Source organism: Mycteria americana, chromosome 4, assembly GCF_035582795.1.
Source record: "Mycteria americana isolate JAX WOST 10 ecotype Jacksonville Zoo and Gardens chromosome 4, USCA_MyAme_1.0, whole genome shotgun sequence".
NCBI lineage: Eukaryota > Metazoa > Chordata > Aves > Ciconiiformes > Ciconiidae > Mycteria > Mycteria americana.
Window position 1 is genome coordinate 3579426 of NC_134368.1, and position 25343 is coordinate 3604768.

At 43.3% G+C, this 25343-nt stretch overlaps 1 protein-coding gene across 1 annotated transcript in view; it reads left to right on the top strand.

Moving 5' to 3' along the window:
* The window catches only part of SLC4A11 (solute carrier family 4 member 11), a 74519-nt gene that overhangs the window by 24098 nt on the left and 25078 nt on the right, over nt 1–25343 (top strand). Inside the window, exons 9-15 of the mRNA XM_075500463.1 lie at nt 3713–3836; nt 6969–7175; nt 12249–12333; nt 19948–20073; nt 20817–20930; nt 21852–21984; nt 22296–22369. Coding sequence (XP_075356578.1) covers nt 3713–3836; nt 6969–7175; nt 12249–12333; nt 19948–20073; nt 20817–20930; nt 21852–21984; nt 22296–22369 — 863 coding nt within the window. The remainder of the gene's footprint in view (nt 1–3712; nt 3837–6968; nt 7176–12248; nt 12334–19947; nt 20074–20816; nt 20931–21851; nt 21985–22295; nt 22370–25343) is intronic.

Here is a 25343-nt window from a genome sequence, read left to right on the forward strand (position 1 = left end):
CCTGAACTATGCTGAGTTTTACCTGCAGTCTTGCATAACGTGGGATTTCTCCATGTGAACCAAATAACTTTTTTTTTTTGTCCTTTACAAATATTTGCACAAGTCTAGTAGGGACTTCAGTTTTGTATTATATTTGTATCTGGATTCTGGAATTAACACAAAAGTGGGAGCTATAAGTGCTACACCAGGGAATAGGATTTGAGTCAGCTAAATAATGGCTTAAATTTGAAGAAAAGCTTGAGATGCTGAATCATGCATGGGCAGAAGTGACTTGGCCTTGCACTAAAAGTACTGAGACACCATTCCCCCCCCCCCCCCCCCGATTATTGATTATTGTTATATCAATAAATATTGATTTACATATTGATTATTGATATAAATATTGATTATTGTTATATCAATAAATTGATATAACAGAGCGAGACCGGGCTCGGTGCAGATGAGGCTGCATTCTGCACAAAGGCACTGTTTCTCCCCTCCACGCAGCAATGCTCAGGTGCATCAGACTTTCTCTGTGGATCCTGTTTAAATCTGGTTTTACTCTGGTTTACCCTCACTAAACCAACTCAGCCTGATTTGTAAAGGTGGTATTGACTTAAATTGTGTCCGTACATTGACCTAAACTAGGCTGGCAATTCTTCTGTTAACTTTACTGGTGTAAGTGATGTTGGTATTCAGGTGCACGTGTCAGTGCCAATAGAGCTCTTTACAGAAGAGTTGGAAAAAACTGTCTTAGGTGTGAGAAGTATCAAACTCCGTTTCTGGATAAAACTATTCCAGACAAAAATGGGTAATGATGACAGTGGGTTTCTTGGTGTCTTGAGAATGTGCTCAGTGTTGCTAAATCTTTCGTTACTGCCGAAGTGCTAACGAGATCCTCTTGTTGCGCACTCTCCCAGATCCTCAAGGTAAGGAAACGGTGGACTCCTGATTTAGAGAAACACAAGGTTTTTGCATGGCTGCCAGGAAAATTAGCTTGTATGTGAAAGCGATCCAGGAACAAAGAACAGCCTTTTAGAGTCAAGTTTTCCCCTCCATACCCAAGAAGCTCTTGAGCTGAAGTGATGTTGTAGCCCTGTGGACTGGCACTGTTGGCAGGACTGTCATCTCTGGAAAGCATGGCCTTAGAGACAAGTTACTGGAGCTGAAATGTAACCCTGTCACTTCAGGAAGAAAGCTAGCTACAGGAGAACATGTGGCTTGCTTAATCATTGCACTATATAATAGATTTTTCCAAATAACTTGCTATATTGCTATGTGACTTCATATATTGTAACTAGGGGAGCAGGGCTCCTGCATGTTGACTTTCCTGCCTCGAGTTAGGAGCAAGCTGAAGTTCTGGATTTTTTTGTGAGGCTTCAGTTCTTGGATTTACTCAAATGGGGTGGGAGCAGGCAAGCAGGTACTGCTGAGCAGCACCACTGAGAGGTGGCTGGCAACTTGTACCTCCACAACATGTACAAACTTGCATCTTCGTGCATGCCTTGGTATCCTGCCCCGCTTCAGGCTCTGAGGCGTGTGCTGGTGTGATCAGTCCTTGCCCTGTAATAAGTCTTCTCTGGCCATGCTTTGTATTTCAGTAGTTTTTTGCTAGGTCAGGTACTGCCTGATAGACATGGTAGGAAAGGGATGATGTCTGGAAAGTGTTAGTACAGCTCTGTGAGCAACAAGTATCTGATACCTGCTTCTCGCCATCTCTGGAATAGACATGGTGTTCAAAATGCCCAGAAAGCCTTCTTTTTCAAAACAAATTAATTGGTGAGCTCAACATCTGAGGTATGAAAATATTGAGAACAGAGCACAAAATAAAGGGTCATTTTTGGTAATGGTGCATTAACTATTCACTGTTGTTGACCAGTTCAGGTGGATAGGGAGAGAACTGAAGGTGTTGGACCACTTGAAGGTTCTCCTGTTAGTATAAAGCCCAGAGTTCACGTATCTTCCCCGTTGGGTTGTTGAACTGTAACACAAGGAGACTTGTATGCTGTCCAGCCGCAGCAGGATTGCTACTGAGGGCTTTGATTTGCTTGTGAAAACCAGTGTTGTCTGTGCTTATTTGATCCCTTGGGAGAGGAAGACAAGGATTGTTGCAGACCCAAACTATGGGTTTAGTTGAGAAGATAGCTTGCACTCTATTTTCAGTTACTTTAGAAGACATTTATTGCTAACCTTAGGACCTTCCAAAGCTGATTAGAAAAAGGACAAGGGGCTGTGGTGGAGGGGAGTTAGGAAATAAATGAAATAATACTGTCATCTTACTCATGACCTATATTGTTCTAATTAAGCTGTTTGGTTGCTCTCGGACAAGTGTCTCTGTCAGATTAATTTGTGTAAGTAGGCTGCTTCCAATCTGTGATCAGGAAGTCAAACTCAATAAGAAAATACTTGGTGGTGTGATTTTTTTGTTTGTTTGTTTGTATGCAAGTTACTAAGAACTTAATAGAAAATATAATGTGCTCCTGCCTAGTGCATTTCCAGCCAAAGATCTTCAGGAGCCATTACTGGAACAACCTTCAGGGTGCATGGGTGTGAGAATACATGTTAAAAGGAAAGAAATGTGCTAGGATTATGGAAGAGAAGTTAAAGGAGAGATGATTTAAGGACTGTGATAGATGCTTGCTAGACGAATAAAAAGGAGCAAGGAGTCTAAGTGACTTTGAACCAGAAAAAGAAATAATCACTCTGAGGTAGGAAAACACACTTCCATACTTCTTTCAGTGTCAATAGGCAAAACCTATGTATGTATCTCATCAGTGCTTTTCAGAAGAGTTGAGAAGTAGTCGGTGGCTGTAATGGGAACAGGAGATCTGCAGTCCAGGCTGGTGTTAACCTCTTCCTGTAACTGCACCAAGCCACTTTGCTGCTTTGTCAGAATTTCCCAGCAGGAAAAATGATGGCTACTCAATCGCAGCTCTGTTTAAATACCCCAGGGTGGAGACAGACCTGGTCTTTCATGGCTTCCACAGATGATCTCTGTGTTTATTTCAAACAACGAGTTGCTAGTCTTTGTTATGGGAGTCAAACAGCCATCACGTGCCCAGCAGGGCTGGCTGGATTGCAGCCAAGGATTTCCCTCTGAGCAGTAATCCTGCCTGCTGCAGCCTCTGTAGATCTTGAGCAAGGAGGTCAGCTTGGTTTCTGTAACACACCTGTACCAGAAAGGGGAAAAGTAACAGCTGAGAGCAAATAGGGAAAGCCTCAAACAGAGGGAGAGATCTGGGCAAAAGAAGTGGAAATATGTTGGTTTGGCATCTTGCCTTAATGTTTCCAAAAGCACTTTGGGAGATCAGGTGAAATGAAATGAAGTGTAAACTGCTTTCCAGTAATGTAGGTGTTGGGTTTTTTCTAAGATGGTTTTTTTTTTTGGTAGAAGCTTCTGTAGTACTGCAAGTACTAGGTATGTTGCATTCTCTGTCTTTTGATTTCTTGGCTATTAAAAAACAGATGGGGGAAGAGGAAGAATACACATTGAAATCTTGAAAGTTATTTCCCATAAAACCGTGGACTCGTGGTTCAAATTCTACAAAAGAGCTAGCAGAAGTGGGCTAACAGTAACTTAGTCACTGTTTAAGACTTCAGAAGTGAGCCTTTTGCAACCAACAACACTTTGTATTTCTCAAAGCTGAAATGTGTGTTTATAAACCTTGCACACCAGGAGAGAGCATGCCATGTGTCATAGTGCCATGTGTAACAATGCCATCTTCCTTGACAGTTGCACTATAAAGTCCCTTCAGCGACGTCATGTTTGCATCAGCCGCCTGGAGAGGCCTCAGAATTGGGGTGAAAACTCCTGCGAAGTGAGATTTGTGATATTAGTCCTGGCTCCTCCTAAAATGGTAAGTATTGCTCTCGTTTGCTCTGGTGCTTCAGAGGATTCTCCCAAGATTGTTTTTCCTTGGTGTCCTTCTAGGGTTAACGACAACATATTTTTAAAATACAAGGGGATGTGAAAAGGCCTGAGATCATCTCAGCAGTTGTCAAGATGGTTTATTCTAACAGTGTCTGTGAGGGGTAGATTAGTCAGCTGTGTCCTCATCTCATTTTGGAGAATGGCCTCTAGCCTCACTGGGAGGAGAATGCTGCAGATCAAGTGTGTCTGTAGTCTCCATACACTTTTTGCTAGAGCTACTTCTGTGATGCATGTAATATTCCACAGATTTCTACCCACCCTCCAGCTTTACCAGTTTAGCTACTATTTTTAGGGGTAAAGAATGCTGTTCCTGGTTAAAGCTGTGCTTGTCAAGGGCTCTTGCAAGTCTGCAGCTGATGCCCCACTGTGAAGGTCTGGGTTGCTTCCCAGCAAACTCTCTTGATGGGACTGACAGTTGTATAGCAGATGCGGTGGCAGCAGTCGTAGATGGTCTGCTGTAACCAAGAGGCAGATGTAGTTTTGTGAGCTCTATTGCAATATGGGCAAGACTATTTCGGAGCTGGGGTGCTTGTAACGTCAGACTGTGCTGAGGTCCTTTGGGATGTGTTTTCACAGCTTTTGGCACTCAAAACAGTGAGGGTAAAGCTTGCTTAAGCGTACTTGCTAGTTCTTTGGTGTAGAGAAGGCCAATAAATGACATAGTAGTACACATTTAGTGCAATATCATGGGGGGCATCAAGGTCAATTGGGGATCACTATCCTGGCTTCCTAGAAAGCACTGGCTTGATCAAGATGGTGTGTTCTTCTAGCTAATGGTTGAACAGTTCAAAGCTCAAGACCTTTTCACACTTAAGCTGCCTGTTTACACCTTGGGGCTACTAGGTCTGTGCTTCTGGGAGGTGCTGGAGGGGTTGGAGACCTTGTCTGGAACAGGACATATCCTGATTCAATTTCCTGCTCTTCAATGCTGTCTGTGTGACCTTGGGGCCTTCTAGTCTGGTTGGTCTGTCTCCTCCCCTCCACCACCCCCCTCATTTAAATGGAAATACTGGTGTTTCCTTATTTCCCAGGATTTCTGGCAGATCTTTCCCAACTGAGCAGTTCAATGCTTTTGGCATAGATCTCAAACCCAACAGGCTGAAAACATATTGATGTTCCTTATGAAAAGCAGCAGGCAAACAACTGAACCTGTGCGCAATGGCATTGATCTCTTTCGTTGTATGGCAGTTTGCTTATCTCCGGCCAGCTACGTGCAAAGCACCCAGCGAACAGCTCTGCATCCGCTTCTATCCTGAAAGTTTGCAATTCCAATGGACAGCATCAAATTAAGGAAAGGGAGTGGAGGCCAAGCAGAGCTGCAGTTGCCAATATGCTTTTTAGTTTAAATGAGTTTATCTAGCCAGCTCTAAGTACGCATTTCTGGTACAGCAGTTAAAATAATTAACCTGCTGACAGTAACAGATTAAATGAGCATTGCTTGGGGAGAAAAAAAAAGAAGCCCAGAAAATGGGTATCTGTTGTGCTGAGGAATCCAGATCCTTGGCCTTCTCTATGGAGGATGGAAAAAACTTGGGTTCTCTTGCAAATCTCTGCACTCTTCCTCTAAACCGTTCATCTCTCTGGGAAAGCAAAGAGAGGGAGCAGCACAGGGCAGCTTGAAGTAGCCCTTTGCAGCATCCAGCCCAAGGACTGCTGCTGCTTAGAGATGAAAGGAGAAGCCCCCCCCTGTGATGGCAAATCCAGGCTGGTTCAGTCTGAAAGGACCAAGCTTACAAACTCTAAAAGCAACTCCCAGAGCAGATTATCTTCACTTAAATCCAAACCCTTCCCTAGAAACTTAAATTGAACATGTCGTAGCAAGCGTGTCTGAAGGGACATTCCCTGTGATGGAGAGAGGGTGATGGAGGAGAGGTGGAGATATGGCAGTGTGAGTGATGGGGCAAGTATATTGTTAGTGATGACTTTGGGACTAGTGCAGTGCCACCCACATGTCCATGCCTCTGTGTCAAGCAACACTGAATTACTTGATCGCGTTCGTGAACAAATTGTTCATCTGCTTTGTTATGAATCATGAAAACTAACTCAGATTAATCACATATGCTCACTACTACTTTTCACAGTAATGCGAGGCTCTTGGAGGCTGTCCAAAGGAGGGTGGTTGTTTGGGTGTCTCTAGCAGGTGCTGCCATGATGAGTGTAGCTAAGGCGGGGGGGTTAAAACTCTGCACCAAAAGAAGCTCTTAATGAGCTATGGTTCTACATAACTTCGCCTTGGCAAGTATCTTACCTGTCTTGACCAAAGTGATACAAGCAGTTGAGCAAGTCAGGGTTTGTAGAGCTTGGATTTGGAGGGTTTATGCAGGGATGGGGAGCTCGGTCTCCTTTACTATTCCTTTTGTATCTAATTTCCAAGGTGCTTGGAACAATAAGAAAGCAGCCTCGGATACTGTTGAAGCTGGACCCTCAAAGATCAGGCCTGTGTCTCACAGAAATGTTGACACCTGCAAATAGGCACTTGTTCCTTTCTCGTGTTTGCAAGTCTCCTGTCCCTTCTAATGAAGACAGACAGTGCTGCTTGAGTGTGTGCTCAGCTGTTTCTTTCCTATGCTTTCCTCTGTGCCAGTAGTTACTTTAGCTGAGAGCTCTAAATCTCCACTTGTGCTGCCAGAATTGCCCCAGAGAGGCCAACTGAATTGAGTTTTAATGCCCAGAAAATAGGAAGCTGATGAAGCAGATGTGCACAATAATCTCAGTCTTCCGGAAGAGATATCGGGACTCTTCTACCTGCAGGAACCTTGACTACAGCATCTTTCCACCCCAGTAGCAGTAATGCTGAGATGCTGTAGGATAGCAGAGACCCTTATTTAGTTAGTCTTAGCAGCCTTGAAGGGAGACTGGGGATAAAATGCCTTGCTCAGCATGATTCAGCTTTGGATCAAGTCCTGGGAAGTTGATCAAGACCAATCAGTGCTTCTGGTCAGGGCCTGGCAGCTTGCTCTTCAAATGGTGCCCAGTGGGGCAAATCAGTGGTTTTACCTTTCAGAAGTGAAAGAAAATAGTTTTACAAGGTTTTTTTGTCTTTTTTTTTTCCACTCAGAAAAGTACCAAAACTGCCACAGAAGTGGGCAGGACCTTTGCCACGATGTTTTCAGACATAACCTTTCGGCAGAAACTCCTAGAAACCAAAACCGAAGAGGAGTTCAAGGAAGCCTTAGTCCACCAACGCCACTTGTTGACAGTGGTGAATCAGAGACCCTCAGCAATGAGCGATGGGCACAAGTCGCACGGTCCTAAGCCACTCAAGGTAAGGCTGGCCAACATCTGCCGTGCCCCTGCTTCAGTGGTGTCCAAATGCATAAATGCAAGGGGGTTTGGGTAAGGAGATGAAGCGCTTGTGCTGTTTGCATCCATTGGGCTCTCCTAGCAAGCTCTCAGCATTGAGGTTTCTACAAATGGCTGCTGTGTGTATGTCCACCTTCCTCAGCTCCTGCTGTAAATCTAAAAAACAAAAAAAACTACTTCAGAGAGGCAGGTGCTGAAGGGATGCAGAGCAGTAGGGCATTGAAATGGTTACAGGACTTTGATTCCACATGCTTAGTCAAGGGTGGGATTAATGGATCACTGTGCGTTGTCGGTCCAAAGTACTTAATCCTTACAATCAGAAGTCTCTGAAGGAAGCTGCTGCTTGTCTTTCCCACAGCCAAAAGACTTCTTGGCCATCCCTGCACAGTAATTTCACTTAAAAGTTGCCTGTTGGTATTTGGCCTGACTTCTTGCTGTTTGATCTGTAGCTCTGTAAAACGTTACTTGCTTTGTACTTTAAAGTTTGAGGGAAATGCTGTAACTCAGCTTTCTTTTCTGGAATTTCCTGTGTATTGGTCATTGCTTTGCTTTTCCGTTCAGAAATTCATTCTTTAATCAGACAGCATACCTGAAAAACAAACCATACCATCTCTAACTCGCTGCTTCTGTCCCTGAATAACAAGTAACCTTAAAGCTTTGGGTTGCCTACAGTGCAAAAGCTGGTTAACTTACCACTTTTTTTTTTTCCTGGAATAGACTTAAGGGGGTTTTGATCTGCACATCTGGAAATGAGCAAAGCTCATGTTTTTCCTGCAGAATCCCCTTGCTTATAGGTAGCGCTTTGAACTTTGCTAGGCCCCATACTTGCTCTTAAGTTTGCAGAACAAGTCCTGAAGCCCTTTTCCAAACCCAGGTCATTCAAAACCTTGGTCATTCAGAGTGGTGGTATTTGGAGTAGTTGCAGTAATGTACTTTACCTAAATTACATTTAACCCTTTGCGCTTAGTCTTTCCAAAGGGTTTTTGGTAGAGCTGTTTTGAAGTGTCTGGCTCTTTCTTCTGCTAAAACTATCCCTTTTTAAATGTCTGTAGAGGATTTTCTGCTCTGTTGTTTGAGCAGGAGGGCTGGATGCAACACTGAGCTTGTAGATGCTGGCCCTGAGAAGCGATTCCTACTTGCCTTGCTGGGCAAGCAGCGTTGGCCAGGCAGACATTCAACAGCTCTGAGCCAGTGCTGTAGATAGTGATGCTTGTTTCTTTAGCACTTGCTCTTGGCATTGACCATTCTTGGTCTGGATTTGGTAAACCGTTGTTTTTAAAATGCTTTGTCCTTCGGCTCTTGGGACATGCAGCCTGTGTAGTAGTAACTCTGCTTTCTCATGTCTCTTGGAAGAAGCTGTCCCCACCCTGCCTTGCCAGCATAGACCTTAAGAACGGGGATGGAGATTTCTTTTCCTGGCAAGCAAAGGTTTGCCTGGAGAAGTGAGGTTGATTTGAGATCATAGCCTGAATTCCTCGGCTCTTATGAGAGCTGTCTCCAGCAGCATCTCCTCCCCCTCTGCCTGCCCTGTGCGATAGCCTTCTAGAAAGGAAGCATATGAGCACAAACTCATATGAGACCAGGGATGTAATTTCAACCTGTGAACCACCCCCAGCGAAATAAATACCCTAATCCGGAGCCGCTGTATTATAAGTGAGCCCTCAGGAGGGGGCAGGAGGGTAAAGTCTCTTGGTAGCATAAAAATCTGCCTCCCTTCCCTTGGTCCTCCAGTTATGGGGGAGAAATGGGCCTCAAATGCTCTGTGCGTGAGTGGGATTTTTGCAAGCGCTCGTTTTTACCTCTGCTAAAATATTGAAGGGGACATGACAGTTGCATACCATGCTGTGCCTACAGCATGGTCAGTTTGCTTTGGCTCATCTCGGAGGATTATTTAGGCAAAGCTTACGTATCAGTCATAATTAAGTCAGCCTGAAATCCTCTTGTTTACTGAGGCATCTAATTGTGATTTTGTTTATGGAGGAGCCCCTAACAGTTGTGATGCTTTCTGGCTGTGATTTTGTCTCTGATACCTGTGTGGATTTGCTAAGAGGGCTGGGCTATGCTTGCTCAGCATCAGCAGGAGGGAGGATAGTGTGTGTCCCTGGTCTGTGTAAAATAGTCAAGCAGCCCTCCAGTACTTCAGGTGAGGACTGAGAAAGGGTCAGTGTTGTTGGAGCAAGTATTTTCTGTTTGGCTTTGTAACTGCTGTTAAGTGCTGGCTTAGCCTCTTCCTCTAACCCAAACAATTGGTCACTTATGGCAAGAGACTTGAAGGAATTTGTAAAATGGGAAGTGGAAAATTCATGAACTTCATCTAGGTTTTTTTGTGTGTGTGCTGCTTTTGCTGCTCTTTCCTCCCTCATGTATTAGGAGCAGCATGGGCAAAGCACTGGAAGGACTTGCAGAAGAGGAGAATAAGGAGACTTCAGGATGTGGTGCTGGGTACCTGAGCTGCAGTTCCTAAAGGCTAATAAACCTTGAGCTTGGTGTTGGTGGAGGATGCAGCTCTTGGCCTCCTGGATAAGGTCACCTAGTTATCAGGATGTTAAATCAAAAAGACAACAGTGTCATGAGAGGTGCCACCATGAATGGGAGTGGAAAGCCAATGGGTCAGCCAAACTTCTCCCACTGAAGGAGAAAGAAGCAGGGAATGTCAGGCCAAGAAATTCCTGGCACTGGAGTGTATGAGGAAGCAGATCAAAAAGGGCAAGAATTGAAGTGTCAGCACTGTCCTTTCCATGATTTTTGGAAACTTTACAAGGTGTAAGCTCAAACAATGGCAGGAGGCAAGAGACACTGAAACATGTCTGGAGTAGAGTTAGACAATGAAGATGCATGGTGGATAGGTTGGGGGATAAAAGTAAAATCAAAAAGGGCAGTAACTTCAGAGGTCAGTAAACTTGGTCTTTTATCTCCTCAGTGCTGCCCAAGTTGAGTATGAGGTTAGAGCAGAGAGGAAAGTTAAGAGGAGGATTAGCCATACAGAAGAAACAGCCTTCCCCATACTTAGCCACCGATGAAGTTTAGCTTGACATCCCTATGTCCCACCCTAGGCTAAACTTGCACACGTGCAAGAAATAAATGCACGGAGGAATCAGGGGTCTGAAACATAATCTATTGTCTCCCCCTTCTCTCAAATTTGCCTCAATGCACCTTGCGGGACAAGAAGTTAGGCAGTGCTTTTCTTTTCTGCTCACTCACTGCTACCTACGAACAGGCAATGTGCATGAGTGCCTCTTCCCTCCCCACCCTGCGCTCAGCCCCAGGCCAGCAGCAAGCATGTGGCTTCTTCCCCGGAAGATGATAATACCCCAAGCATTATTTTCCCTGTACTTGCTGCAGCGAGACGAATCAACATATTACTCATTAAAGCTATTGTGATTCTCTGGCTGACTGGTCCCTTCAGGAATGTCTTTCTGGGGGGGATGGGGGGATGGAAATTAAATTGCTTTTCAAGTGCATATGGCTTTGATGTCTGAATATGCCTCCAAATATGGTCTAAGCTCGTAGCTTTTTCAGAAGTGCTTAAAATGCAGATGTTATGCTGATGTCTGCTGCTTTTCATCCTGATTGTTCAGGTTAGAGAGTTGAAACTGTCCTAAAGTAATACAGGTGTATTGGCAAAATGCAACAGAATTGACTTAGGTACCTGCAATATGAGATGTCATAGTCACTGTTAAAGGAGCCGATCCCCTGAGGTATCTTTTGCACCCTGAACCCTAGTGTTTGCTGTGTCCAGTGTATTCCTTCTAAAGGAGAGGTTTCCTTGTTGTGTTTTACTTATGGCTCTGGTCTTCCAGGTGCTGCAAAGCAGGTGAGTCCCATGAGAAAAGGCAAAGTTGTGTGTAGTCTGTTAAACAAGCACTGTAGTGACAAGTCCTTTCTAAAGCAGTAGGTTTTTTATCAGTTTCCACATAAATCAGCTAAAGGAAGATGTCCACGCTGTTTTGAGATGATCTGTTGGTGTAAATTTTGGATCTGTGATTTCCCCCCCACACACACTCCCTAGCAGAGGTTATAAGTCTTCTACATCTAGCTCTGCAATAAACATGAAATGTTTGAGATGAGACAGCTGGGGTAATTAGCACTGTATAAAGGTGCATTTGATTTTCAGACTAGTATGTGTACTCCGAGTTGAGGATAACAGGAAAAAAAAAATCTGACAGGTGCCTCATTTGCAAGTGTTGCCTACTCTGATGCTTTCCATGTGCTTTCCGTAAGGATGTAGTTGTGAGAATTGGGAGGCTGTAAGTCAATAGCAGCTGTCACGTATTTCTGAAAAGCTCCTCATTGCCTGTGGTGAGCATCAGATTGTATAAACAATCATACTGCACCTTGCAGCCCCCCAAACCAGGAATAAAAAGGAACGTGTTGGGTTTTTGGAACCCTTTCACAATGATCTTACTGTCTTTTACTGGGCAGAAGTTATGGCTTGGTTATGTGAAGTTATTCAAGTTTGTTCCCTTTTGGTGGAGTTTGAGGTGTAGACAGTCTTAGTTCCCTTACTACATCTATTTGAGATGTCCCTTTCCCATAGCACTGCCAAGGAAGGGAGCACTTGCTGGGAATCCCCTTTCAGAGGCTTCACGTGGATTTGGGGGAAGAGTGTTTTGTGGTGGCATCTAAAGAAAAAGTAGTTGGCTAGAGGGATGGGAAAGGCATCTCTGACCTCATGTTTAACCCCAGGGTACCCAAGGTCTAATCCTGCTGTTGGCTAGGGTGTTTTCAGCGGGTCACACTGTGCATCAGCTCCCTCACCTGCAAAGCAGGGATGCAGATATGAATGGGAGGAGGAAAAGGGAAGGAAGGGAGGAAAACAGGGTGGTCTGGGGGATTTTCTCTTTTACAATGCTTTTGAGGATATAAATTGAAGTGCGAAGAGTTTATTTAATGATGATAATCATTACAAAATCTGATTTGAATGCCCTATTCTAAATGACCAGTTTTGCTCCTATTAGTATTGAGTAAGGAGGTTTAATCTCTTTAACAATACATGAGCCTTTAAACTGACACAGCGCTTCCTTCCTTTCTTTAGTTGCATGAGTTTCTCAATGTTGGCAAGGGGATTTCTGATGACATTGCACGAAGATTTCCAGTGTACGCTTTGGACTTCACTGACGGTATGTTGGCCAATGTTTATGAAAGCATTGGCCTGATTTTGAATTTTTGTGATGCGATGTCCTGTTTACAATGTGCATTGAATGTGTTCTTTGATATGTGTAATAGCTCTCTTATTTCTTATTAAAAAGAATATTTTGACAAAAGCCTGTGACTAGGCAGTGTGGCACGCTGGAGATGAGAATCTTGCAGTGTTCCTTTAATGAAGATGCTAGCTTGTATATAGATGAGGATTTTAATTTTTATTAAGCAAAGAGGTGATTAAATGGATTGATTATTGTCGTGCGTAGACACAGATCAACTCATTGCAACCTAATTAGTCAGCACTGGCCTAATAGGCCCTTTTTGCTGTCTTTGCAAGCTAGTATCAATAACAATTATAGTGATACTGTGGGAGTTGAGAAATGCTTAAACAAAATCTGAGCTGCAGTAACTTCAGCTCGGTACTTTTAAAAACAGGATGTAGCTTGTCTGCTGTAGCCAGATCACAGGAGCAGCAATACAGTGTTTATATTGAGCCTCAGGTTTCAGGCTTTATATAGCTCCCACAATGGCCTTGTTGGTTTTAAGAGCTGCTTTCTCACTTTTTCACTTTCAAACTTTCACTTTCGGAGATTCTTAAAGGCTGTGAAAAGTCTTCAGGGCAAACCATGATTACAGAGCCTCAGCCTGATATCAAAACATGTTCAGTTTCTTACAGCTTATTGGGCAGTTGGTTAATATATTCAAGTATCAAACCCCAAAGTTTGCATAAAATAAAGATGTAGAGTGTAGGCAGGGAGAATCTTGGGACTCTGTCAGACACCTTTCTGCTGTTAAATCCTCCTCAGCTCAAGCCACAGTGTCCCAGCCTTCCCCACTGCACCTTAATTGAGAGCTATCTCCCTTGGAGTCAGCGTAAGAAAATAAGATGCATATGCGAGCCCCATTTTGCAGACAAGTATTCTAGTGCAAAGCCACTTTCCTCAGCAGCTTAAGCTTGAGAGCAAGCACGGGCACGGTATGGATGTGTCGGCCACGACATTTTAACAAAGATGGTCACCACCAGGAGAGGAACATAGCAATCGGCTGTTGGCTGCTCGGCTGAAGGAGATGCCATGTGTCTCGGGGAGTTGCCAAGTAGTTGCTTCCCACAAAGATCCAGCTTCGTCAACTAGGAATGCTTCATCCACCATGATGTGTTTTGCAGTTAGTGGTATCCACTCTGGGAAGAATAAAATGGGATAAGATGTTGGCTTAGCACAGTGGTTAAGTGCTGGATGCTTTCTCCAGATGCTTTGTGACTGCTGGGATGAAACTATTTGCAGGAGGCTTGGGGTGATAGGAGGGCAGGCACTATTTGAAGTCAAGCTGATGCTACGTTCTCTGGGGATTTGAAGGTATATTGAGGAGGAAGGGGGATGACAAATTATTTTCAGGGTAGCAGCAAGGAGTCTGATAAAACAGAAAAAATATTTCTTGGCATGTGCATCATTGGCACCAGATCTGGCAGGGGACTTAAGCTCCTAATCTGAACACTTCTGGAGTGGGTTCAGGACACTTCATCTCCATGGCTGTTGCTTTGTAGGGCTGTCAAAGTCTAACTTTTCATTATAAAGGGATATTGAAGCACTTCAGAAGGGAAATGCTGCACCTTGTGAGGACCCATGTGCATCTCAAGACAGAGCAGTACCTGCTGTGGCTGTCAGTGTCCTGAGTGCAGCAGGTTCACAGGCACAAAAGCATCATACGATGGTCCTGCAGCCAACTTTGGAAATCCATTTCAGGGTCCATGTTCTGGCTCTGCATACATCAAAATTAACCTGTGCGTGCTGCCTCTCAGCCCTGGGGCTGTCAGCGACAGACAGGTCTGCAAGCTTTCTATGAACTGATGAACATAGTAGATCAGGCTTGGCCTAAACAAGGTGCTGGGATTGACTAGCTTGAAAGAATTGTTCCCTTGGTTGCATCTGCCCTGTGTGATGAAATAGTGTCATAGTGAGAATCCAGCATTACAAATATTCCAGAAAAATGGGTTTGGTATAAAATGCAAATATATGTTAAAAAGTGTCAGTGAATTGTTATACAATTTCTGGAGAGTAGAAGGTGCAGAAATGAGCCAAGTGAAACTCAAGACCTCCTGCAGCTCAAATGTGAAGTACTCACCTTAGGAGCAGTTGTGGCCTTTCAAATAGGATATGGGGAAAAGAGGATTTTTAAAAAACCTATATCTATATTAGTATGTGCCATTTCTTCCCAGAAACCAGAAATTAGGATGAATTCTTTAAGGATCTGAGTGGAATGAAAACCAGATGGAGCATAAAGCATCTGCCATAAACCACCAAGACCGAAGGTGATCAGGAATGTGAAATTCCTGGACCATCTCAAAGCAGCAGTGTACCAGAACATTGGGGATTTGAGCTATCCAAGTATCTGCACTCCAGACAACCACACGAGCATCATCAAAGAGCTCTGAATTACAAAGATGCCTTTTTTGAATGGTTGGAGTCTCTAAATCCTTGATCTGAGAAGAATCCTGGGGTTTTGGTTTAGACAGATAAACCGATTAGGGGCAGGGTGAAAAATAATAAGGCTTTTGTAGGGCCAGCAAATGTTTTGTCAGTTGGACTTTTGTAGGATTGGTCGTCTTCGCACGCTGCATGAGGCTGACGATTAAATTATCCTTAACCGTCATGATTTGGGAGAGGAAAGAAAGGAATCATTTTTCTGTCGTCTTTTCTTTTTTCCTCCAGATTAGGAATTTGTCAACTTTAGGTCTGCTTTAAATCGTAGAAGTCTTGTGCATTTTACTGAACATGCAAGGATCAAGGAAGAGTTTTCTAAACTTTTGGTCCAGGACTTTAGTGATATGGATGGCTTGTAATAGGTGTCTTCTAGCAGGAGCATCTGAAGATGAACAATTGGATTATGCTGAGCCTAAGAACACCTGTAATTTTCCTTTGAAGTTAGGATTAACAAAATTTAGCATGTAGTCTCCTCTTAATGACTACAACCTTTGTTTATGGGATTTTGCTTCCTTAAAGTTTGTACAGAACTTCATCCTGATCTTGTCAAATGGGCTTAAAACACATGTGTATCAATATTATTACTCTTTAAGGCTCAGTCAGACCATAGGAGCTTCCTGATTTTTTTTTTTTTATTTATTTTGAGGCTGGTTTGAATGAAAGAGGGAATTCTACCTGGCCTCACCTGCAAGTTTCCCGAAACCCCTTAAAGTTGCTGCCCTTAGTCTTCAGCATGTATTTTCTGGTACAACACAGAGGAATCAACACTTATGAATGTAGCACCTGAAGTGCCCGGGGGAAATTTGAGGTGCCTGAGGTTTTTATGGTGAGCTTCAGTGCTGTGTTCTGCTGTATCCCTTCATCTCTTTGGGGAGGGAGGGTGGGTGAAGGGAAGAGAGAAGAGCTGAGATTTATTCTGTTTCCCCCTGTTTTCCTTGACCTGTGTCCTCGGCACACGGCCGTGGTGGGTGGATAGTTCAGCTGCAGATGTGGATTCCTCCCTGTCCTTGGTCCTGCAGAGGGGTCCCTAACCAGCTCCTGAGAGGAAGGAGAGCGCATCTGCTGTGGCAGCCTCCTCGGGATTTGGTGGTGGTGTCTTGCAGGAGGGAGATTTCCAAAGCTCCCTGTAATGCAGGCATGCTTAGAAGGAAGGCTTGAAGGCACTGGAAAAATGGGATTGGAAAGGGAAGTTTTGTCTTGCTGGTTGTCTAAGATAACACAGAACTTAAACCTGCTTAACATGTTGACTGGATTGGCTGTGGCATGTGCCCAAATCTTCATCGACTCTCCCACCTGGCTGCACTGGCCACCTTGTTTGGTAGGATTGTATTCTTGAGGGAGGAGGAAAAATAAAGGGATTGCAGATAGGTTTTTTTCCCTTCCCTTCAGTGCCTCTGCTGCCCTAGGTTAGATGATGGGGTAGCTCCTGCATCACTCTACAGCCCTTCATTCCTAAATATCACCTGGGTGTAAAAGTTCAATAGCCACTTGAAGGCTGACTTGTTGGATGCTTTGGGGCATCATGACCTAGGTTTGCAGCTATGATGCTTTCAAAGTCTCTCTTTGTATCAGTGGTGGATGGGAATGCATTAAAGATGCATAAAAGCATCTTGTTTTGTCTGTGGATGTTTCCTTCCAAGAGACTAGTGCTTCATGGGAAATGGGCTGGAAGAAACAAGAGAAGGGAAAGCTCTGAGCCCTTGATTTGTTTCTTCATACTTCTCTAGTCTGAGCATATGCTTGGCTTCTCTGCTCCAAAATCAGTAAGAGTGGATTTCCTTTTCCAGTTAAGTTCTTGGTCTCACTTGTACTGTGATTGACTCTTCACAGGACTTTAGGGAAGATTCATCTTCTGTTCATCTTCAGAAAATTGAGCAGAGTCCAGCAGCTACTAACATAAGTGAAAGCCCAGCTTGAGGGCATTAGCAGAAGTTTGTAATGCTTTGAGTTTTTATGGCTCAAAACCCATGAACAGATATCCTTACTGTGTGCTTTTACCATTGAAAAGTGATTTTATTTTTTTTTAAATCTGCTTTAATAGACACATCCTTGCTGCTGTGCTGTGGATCAGTATAATTAAACTTGTTTTGTGTTGGATATTTCAGAGAATTGGGAAGGAACATTAATAGTCAGACATTTCATAGAATGTCCATCTGTCTCGATTTTGATTCAGTAAAAGTACAATTAGTAGACTTAAGGAGCCCTAGTCCCAGTCTCTGCATCTCTTGGTCATTAACTTATTGATGCAGAATACCAAGCAAAGTGAGGCCAGCAATGCCGCAGTTTTCTCTGAAACTCTAACCTTGTCTTTAGAAACTACGACATTTCAGAAATTCAAGCAAGTAAAATAGAACTGTCATGTTGATGAACATAATTGCTTCCCATTTCAATGTGTAGATGTACCTTAATTTCAAGGGATTGCTTCTGTAATAGTCAGCTACTCAAATTTCACAGCTGGACTGAGTTAATTTTCTGCTACAAATTTACACTGTGCAGTTGGAGTGACACATTTTTCAATGGCTTTATGAGCCTGCTGCAGATGAAATGCCATCATAATGCAGCCCACCTTCTTTTAAATGAAGTAATGTCAGTCCCTGGGTTGCAAATAGACCCTGAAAATGTTTAGCCAGATGTTGACTTTAAAAAGGCAAAAGGTAAATTGTGGTTAACACTGGGTTTTAGTGCTTGTCTCGGGTGAATCTGTACAAGGAGGCAGTATTTGCTCATGATTTTAACTGCAATTAAAGAGTGATTAATCACATTTGTGAAAGGGTATGTTTAAACTGATGTAGTTATTGTCTCCATTATGAAGTGAATTTTGCTGCCCACCAGTAGGGATTCTTTGCTCCTTGGATCTCATCTGGCTGATTATGGACTAAAGAAAGTATTGCTTTGTACTGGAAGTCTTGGACCCAGCCATGATGTGGCATAAGGACCTCCATGATCTGCAAGGACTCCTGCTGCTTGCTTTGCAAGGATTTGAAGCTGAAACTAAAAGCCATTCATGAGCTTTTGTGGTGCTCTTCAATGCTTCTTCCTTCTGCCTTCTCATACTACAGTTTATCTACCTGAAAGTTTTTTAGAAAGCACCTCATCACTTATGTAGCTTTCTCTGCTCAGCAAGTGAGCTTTTTCTTAATATTAGTTCCTTTTCTGGTCCTGGTTGCCTTTCTCTTTATGAATTATTTCAAAGCTTTCAAGCATTGTTGCCTCTGACCTTTCATGTTGGAAAGACTCCTTTGTCCAAAAAGCGGTATTCTGGAGTGGCACAGAGTCCTCTGAACAAGGACCTTACTACCTCTACTTATAAGACTACCACTCGGTCCACCGTTTGCCCTGCCAAGTCTTTCCTTTTCTCAAAGGGTCTTGGGCACTTGGGAGTGTGAGGTAGGAGCCTGCAGCTGTTGGACTCGAGATCACATGAGAGCTTCATCTGCAAGCAGTAAATTTCAAGCCTTTTGGTTGCCAAGAGTGGTCAGGAATGTGGTCTGTGGTTTCTGAATCTTCACAATAAATTGAAAGGAATCTGCCTCAAAACAGCTGGTCCAATGACTCCTGGAAGGTCAGGCTCATATTTGCATGCTTGACATGTCTACTGTCAAGTTTCAGCCCCTGCTCTTTTTAAATTTTTTTTCAAGGATGCTGAGCATCAGAAGTCCTACTTATCTCTGCTCCTCTCGTGTCTGTGGACAGGAGCCATCACAAGGTGTCCTTCGTTCATGCGGCTGCCTGTTCATTACACACCATCTTTGATTTTTGGTTTTTTGCACCCTCTTCCTGTCCTTATCTGCACTGCAAATGGTGCAGAAAACAGATGTTAGATAAGATCCCAAAGTCATTGAGTGATTGCTTTTCATTCCAGTGATACAGTTAGTCTGTTGTGGCAATGTCCAGATTTTCTCGAGTGTTGCACCAGCAGCCTTGAATGCAAAGCCTTCCCTTCTCTGATTGAACTCATTGGCTTGTAGCTCCCTTGTCAAGGGACTGATGCTAGCAAAGGCTTAGTTGGGCATTTGGGAGCTTGGGGTAGATGCCTGTGTGGGAGCTCGCTGCTCAGGAGGCTTCCAGAAAGGGGAATTGGGCAACTCCAAGCTTGTCCAAGTGTCTCGCAGCAGGAGCGTGGTCAAGGGTGGTGGCACAGGCAGGTTGAAGGCTGTTTCAAGGTTTTATTTGAAAAGGCCCTTTCTGGTGTATCCCCTCTGAAGAGTCTGTTCTGTGGAAAAGCTTAGGTTCTCCTCAAGCAGTATCAGCTGTTGTCATCTCTCATCTTTTGTCTTCTGTGATGTGAGCTCACTGGGGATGAACATCAGCCTGAAAACAGGAAAGGGAAGCTACTTCAGAGGCCCTTAAATTCATATTATGACACTTTAATTCTCTTTCTGGCTGCTTTTGTTTTGGCCTGGTGTGTTTTTTCCAATGGGGATGAGAAAGGGGTGAGCAGATGGAAAAGAAAGAAGCCATTCTTTCATGAGGGCTTTTTTTAAAGCAAAACTCTTAATGTACGCATTCCTGACCTCTTGTGCTATTTGTTTTTGTAAGTCTGCTAGCGCTAATTGGCTCAGCATAGCATGTTATTGATTCAAGCCTATAACCTCAGATTTCTGCCTAGGGAAAAAATGAAGTGCTTCATGTTTTCCTGCCCAAAGCATCATGAGTCGCAAAGATGAGCGATCATTGTGAAGCTCATTAGGGGTATAGCCCAGAATACCTATAAAGTTTGTATTAAAAAGGCTGGGGGGGGGGGGGTATAAACCCAAAACTTATAGCTTCTGCTTTGATCCTCTTCCAAGCTTTTGGGGCTGGCAAAACTGAACAAAAGGCTTCCAGTATTTCCTGTTTTGATGATGCCAGAAATGTCTGTTGAAGCAGTCTGGTGGCACGTTGGTGCTCCTACTTCTGATCCCAGATGAACAAAAGAGTACGATTGTACAAAAGCGAATGTTAAAGACCTGCCTATACATTTAAGACTAAAGTGTGGACATGTGGACTGAACTTCTACTTCTGCCTTTCAGCATGAAAAGAACTGATGGGTACATGTGTCTGATGCAAGTCGGGTTTCAGTGCTTTGCAAGTGGGCAGTAATAACATGACTTTCGTTATGGTTTACACTAGGTGTTATTGGAAACAACAAAGCTATAGGAAAATACATCACGACTATGATCTTTCTGTATTTTGCCTGCCTCCTTCCATCCATTGCGTTTGGGTCACTCAATGATGAAAATACCCGAGGAGCTATTGGTAAGTTTATCAGGTTTGTGCATCTGTTATAGGATCTCGTGTATTCAAGCTGGGTAGCTCTGGTCACAGAAAGTTTTGATAGTTTTTATTTGCTAAAAAAACCCACCACTCAAGGTTTTTCCTGTTACATTCATGACTTTTTTCCTCAGAAGACTAGAAAAGTTGAACACTACTTTGTACCATCTGACTTGACTGATACAGATATATGCTACTGTATTTTTAAATGATGCTCACTTTATAACTATGTAGTTATCTGCGCATTTTTCCTAGTACAAGCTCCTGTGCTTTTGATCTGAATTTGATTGCCAGTATCCAAACCACTGGTGTATGATGCTTTGCTCTATCCCAGTTGTGGCCCTGAAGTAGTTCATACTGCTATTACAGTTCCTAGGAGTCTTAGTTGAAATCTTGTCCTGGAGGCCTTCACAAACACTGATTATGTTTTATAGCTATTTAAAATAAAATAAAAAATAATAAAAAAAAAACCAAACCCAAACCAAACAAAAGAAACCCTAGCCAACTTTCATAGTTCAACATCTGGAGACCTGATGGCATCCTAAATTATTGGTACAAGTTTGCTGGTAAAGGGTTGCTTCTTGCTTTCACAATGTGTCACCTCTATACCCTCTAAACATTGCTCGTACTCACTAGTGGTTGGCTTCTATGCCCTGTGAATGCTCCTTGGTCACGGAGGTGTTGGTTAAAAAACCCTGTTTGTTTCTATCCTTCCTAATTACTCGTAGATGTGCAGAAGACAATCGTTGGCCAGTGTATTGGAGGGCTGCTTTACGCGCTCTTTTCGGGGCAACCTCTAGTTGTACTCCTAACTACAGCTCCATTAGCACTCTACATTAATGGTAAGTCTATTAAACTTGTACATCAGGGGACCGATGCGATTGTGATCGGTGGAATGTGACTTTGTACGAGAACCTTGTGATCCTGTTAGAGCTTTAGTTGCATTCATTTAATAAATCAATACTAAAGGGCTGCTGCTGGTGCCGAGGGAGAGGGCAGGAACTTGATTCAGGTTTAGTTAAAGTTGGTTTCTAAAGTAATCATTTTGCATAGAAAAAACATTTTGTGAGAATAAACATTTCTTCTGCTTCAAGGAAGAAATCTTTTTCATCTGACGGTTTTCTCATGTGGCTGCATTTAACCAACTTGAGGATAAGAGCCTGAGACAAAGTTTGGTGGTGGTGGTTTGTGTTTTTGTGTGGTGTGTTTTTTTTTTTTTTTTTAATTAGTCTTTTAAGGTGCGATCAATAGCTTTCCAGTTACGGCTGCAAGCTATTACTGAGCCAGAGGTGTAAAGGAGCAAACTCAATATCTATAGGAACAATCAGATGGGCTATGACTAGCTTGAAAGGTTTAAGACGTGAGGTTTTGTCCGCAATGCAGTGACTGAGTAAACATGGTGCAAAAGCATGTATGAGATCCCTTGCTCAACAGCATCCTAAAATGTCAGCAAGAACAAATTCTAAGGGCTGATTTTTGTGGCCTTGCTCCCTAGGAAAGGTGCTTTGACCAGTGTGGGAGAATATTTTTTCCAAGTGCTTCTCCCCATTTCTAGTGGAAGAAGGGGGTGGGAAAGGGGAGAGAACAGTTTGGGTTGATCCAGTGTTCATCCAGGAGTGTAGGAACAGGGCTTTAATGGTATCTGCTGTAAGTGTGTTTGGGCGAAGTCTTGAAATTGGTGGTTCTTGCCATCAAGCAGATGGGAATCACAGGGTGGTAATAACAAAAGTTTAATCTGACATGCGAATGCTTCATTTTTACAGTCATCCGAGGAATTTGTGATGACTACAACTTGGATTTCAGTGCTTTCTACGCCTGGATTGGACTGTGGAATAGCTTTTTCCTTGTGATGTACTCCCTCTTTAATTTCAGTCTTTTGATGAAGCTCTTTAAAAGGTAGCTATTTTCAAGAAGTCGTATTTTGATCAGATTATTCAGCAAATGGAAAAATTATACATTCCACAAGCTCCTTAATTACAAACTTGTTGCCAAATGTATTTTGTGAGATGAGGCTAGTATCATTTCAGCTTATTGTTCTAGCTTGAAAGAAGCTTTTAAAGATTCACTAGGTTTTGTTTCTTGAGTTGGAGTCTAACTAAAATTGGTATATTTTCATGTAAATGCATGAATATGCTGATTTTCCTTTGAATGGAGTTGAATGCAGACTTTGCTAATGGCTATATTAATTCCTGGGATTTTTTCCACAGGTCAACAGAAGAAATAATTGCACTTTTTATATCCATCACGTTTGTGCTTGATGCCTTCAAAGGCATTATTAAAGGTAAGTCTTGCAATAATGTTTTTTCAGTGCGGATCTCTACTTTGCTTCCTTGTCAAAGGGAAATACAAGGCTGCAAATATGCATGATGTTTGCTTGTTCCATGTTCATTCAGGGTATTCAGGAAAAAAAATGAGTGTGTGAGATTGAAGCAGGCCTGTCAGCAGTTTACCTGGATATGCAGAATTTTTATCTGCTCTAATTTCACTTAGCTGAGATAGATTTAGTGTCTTAACTTAACAAATGGAAAAACCGTATTAATGCTGCTGTGAAAGTCTTACCCTGATACCAGTCTCTCTGGTCCTGGCAAAAAAAAAAGTCCAGTTTAAATGCAGTGCATCTAGATCTCTTTCCTTGCCACGTTATTAAAGCTATATGGAGGGGAATTGAAAGATGGCTTGAGATTGCCCATTGTTACGTGAGCTCTGAGACCCTTCTTTAATGGCAACATAAGGACTGCAGTGCCTTCCAGCATGCTCCTAAGCTATTCTGCCCTTTCCAGCCACTTGGTCCCCATTTCTGGGTTAAGTTCTAGGTGAGTATCCGTGAGTAGCCTTGGAGTTTTAACAAATTTCTCTGGGACCTCTCTTCCTCCTGATCAGGATTGGCAGGAGGTATTTGTGAAGGTGAAAGAAGTTAGCAGAAAGGCCATGTGAATGGCAACCTTTCTGTTCATCCCAGTGAGGAGCTGGCCAAGTCTGCATTCCTTGGTTTTTTTTATGACCTGTTGTCCAACAGCCCCAGTTTGGGCTATTTTCTAATATCCAGTTTTGGATATTAGGAAATTTTTCTTCACCGAGAGGGTTATCAAGCATTGGAACAGACTGCCCAGGGAAGTGGTTGAGTCGCCATCCCTGGAGGTATTTAAAGGACGTTTGGATGAGGTACTTAGAGACATGGTGTAGTGGTGGTTTTTGGCAGTGTTAGGTTTATGGTTGGACTCGATGATCTTAAAGGTCTTTTCCAACCTATATGATTCTGTGATTCTGTGAGATACTTCCTCGCTTCATTGGGAATCCTTAATGTGGCTCCTTGGGCGTATGCTTTGATTGTGCAATCAGAGGGTTTTTTTTTCCTCTGCAGAACACCTGCATCTTTCAAATACCCTGCTTAGACAAAGCTTGGTAGAGGAGAAGCTGTTCTGGGATGCTTTGCTTTCTCCTTGCTCACTATGTAGCTGTGAGCTTTGCTTAATGTGTGCTGTTAGTGTCCTGTTCTGGAGGCATGAGACAGTCTCTCTGTGGCACTAAGGTGTTCCTCAACAGAATATTCAACTGCTCTGTAAAAATTAGCAAATGCAAATGTCCACAGAGCTTCTGTAGTAGAGAGCTGATTTGCCATAGCAGGGGAATGGGGTGCAGGTTAGAGGTACAGAAAGCGTCCACTGATTTCAGCTGCCAGACTTCCAGGAATACGTGAGTAATAACTCAGAGTATTGTAGTGGGGACAGGAGAGGATCCTGGAAGTTAATGAGTGTAATCAGTCAATTAGTGTAATTCTCCCTTGTACTTGGGAAGGGCTGAGTTTATAGGAACAATGGTAATAAAATCAAACCAACACTCCACTCATTTGCCAGCTCATGTTGGCTTGAGCTGCATGTGGGAGTGTTCAGTGCATCAACAGATGGGACCCCAGGTCCAGCCATTGTTCCAGATGAAGAAAGGCACCAGCGCTGCCAGGCACAGACTTTATCCTTAACCCTCTCAGTGCTCATATTTAAACACGATGCCCATGCAGCTCACGGCCGCGTGCTCATCTTTCTTCTTCCACTCCTGTTTTGTAGCAGGAGGTGATGGTCGCTGCTGCCATTTTCCTCTCCCACTCAAAACTTCGGTTGAGCAGTTAAGCAGGAAGAGAAAGCTGGTACCTTCTCCATGCTGTTAAATGGGTCCTGGTAATGGCTAGCCAGCTGACAGTGACTTTAGGCTCCCTGAGTGCCAGGGGACACGCTGCTCCTGCTCAGATATGTTTTCCTCAGTCTGTTCATAGCCTTGATTTTTTTGTTTTGCAAGGTAGTCATAGATGTGCAGGAAAAAAGGGGGGAGGGATGCAATACTGTATGTAGGAATCAAGCCATGTGCATTCACGCTATCCCGGTGACACTTTGTTTTTGCCGTTGTGGCCCAGCCACTGAAGCTGTGTTTGTTTGATCTTGACATCTGCACTCTGCAGGAAACAGCGGTGAACCGGCTGAAGCAAACAAAACGAGTTAATATTGTTGGAGGGAACTTGAGCACGCAGTAGGCTTGAGAATGGCTCTGTTTCAGTGAAGGCACCATCTGCTTTGCTGCTGTCTCTGAATGTGGGCGACAAGATTCACTTAGCTCTGTTATAAAAACAAACTATAAATCTGCAGGAATCAAATACTTTATAGCAAGTCTGTGGTGTGGGACAAAGGCCTCCACTAGCTGTCTTGGCATGTATTTATGTTTTAGTTAAAGCAATGAAAACAAGAGTAAAGTCAAAGTTTCTTCCCCTATATCCAGGATTGAGTGGAGCAATCCTACCTGGTTTTGAGGTGGCTGGAAATTGAATTGCAGCCTGACGGGTAGTGTACAGAGATGTAGTCAGGCTTAATGCAGCATGCCAAAGATGTGCTCAGTCCTAAATATATTATTGCAATCTAACCAAGTGTGGGAAATTGAGAAAATCCACAAGAGCCCCCAAAAAACTAACTTGTTTCTTATTTGTTCGAGTCCAAATCTAAATATGGAGGCATACAAATACATTCTGCGTAGTTGCCGAGTTGTACGTGCTGTTGGTTTATCGTGCGCTCGGTAATTGCGTGTGTCTCTAGGACTCTGGTAACGCTTAGGGTCAGCTGAGATGGTGAACAGGCTTTTAGCCCTGGCCAGCTGCTAATCCCCAGGAAATACTGCTATAATCACTTTTGTTGACAAAAGTGTCCTTTAATGTTCAGAGCTGGAAACCGCAAATCCTCCAACAACCTGTTCCGTGCTGGCGTGAGGGTCGAGGC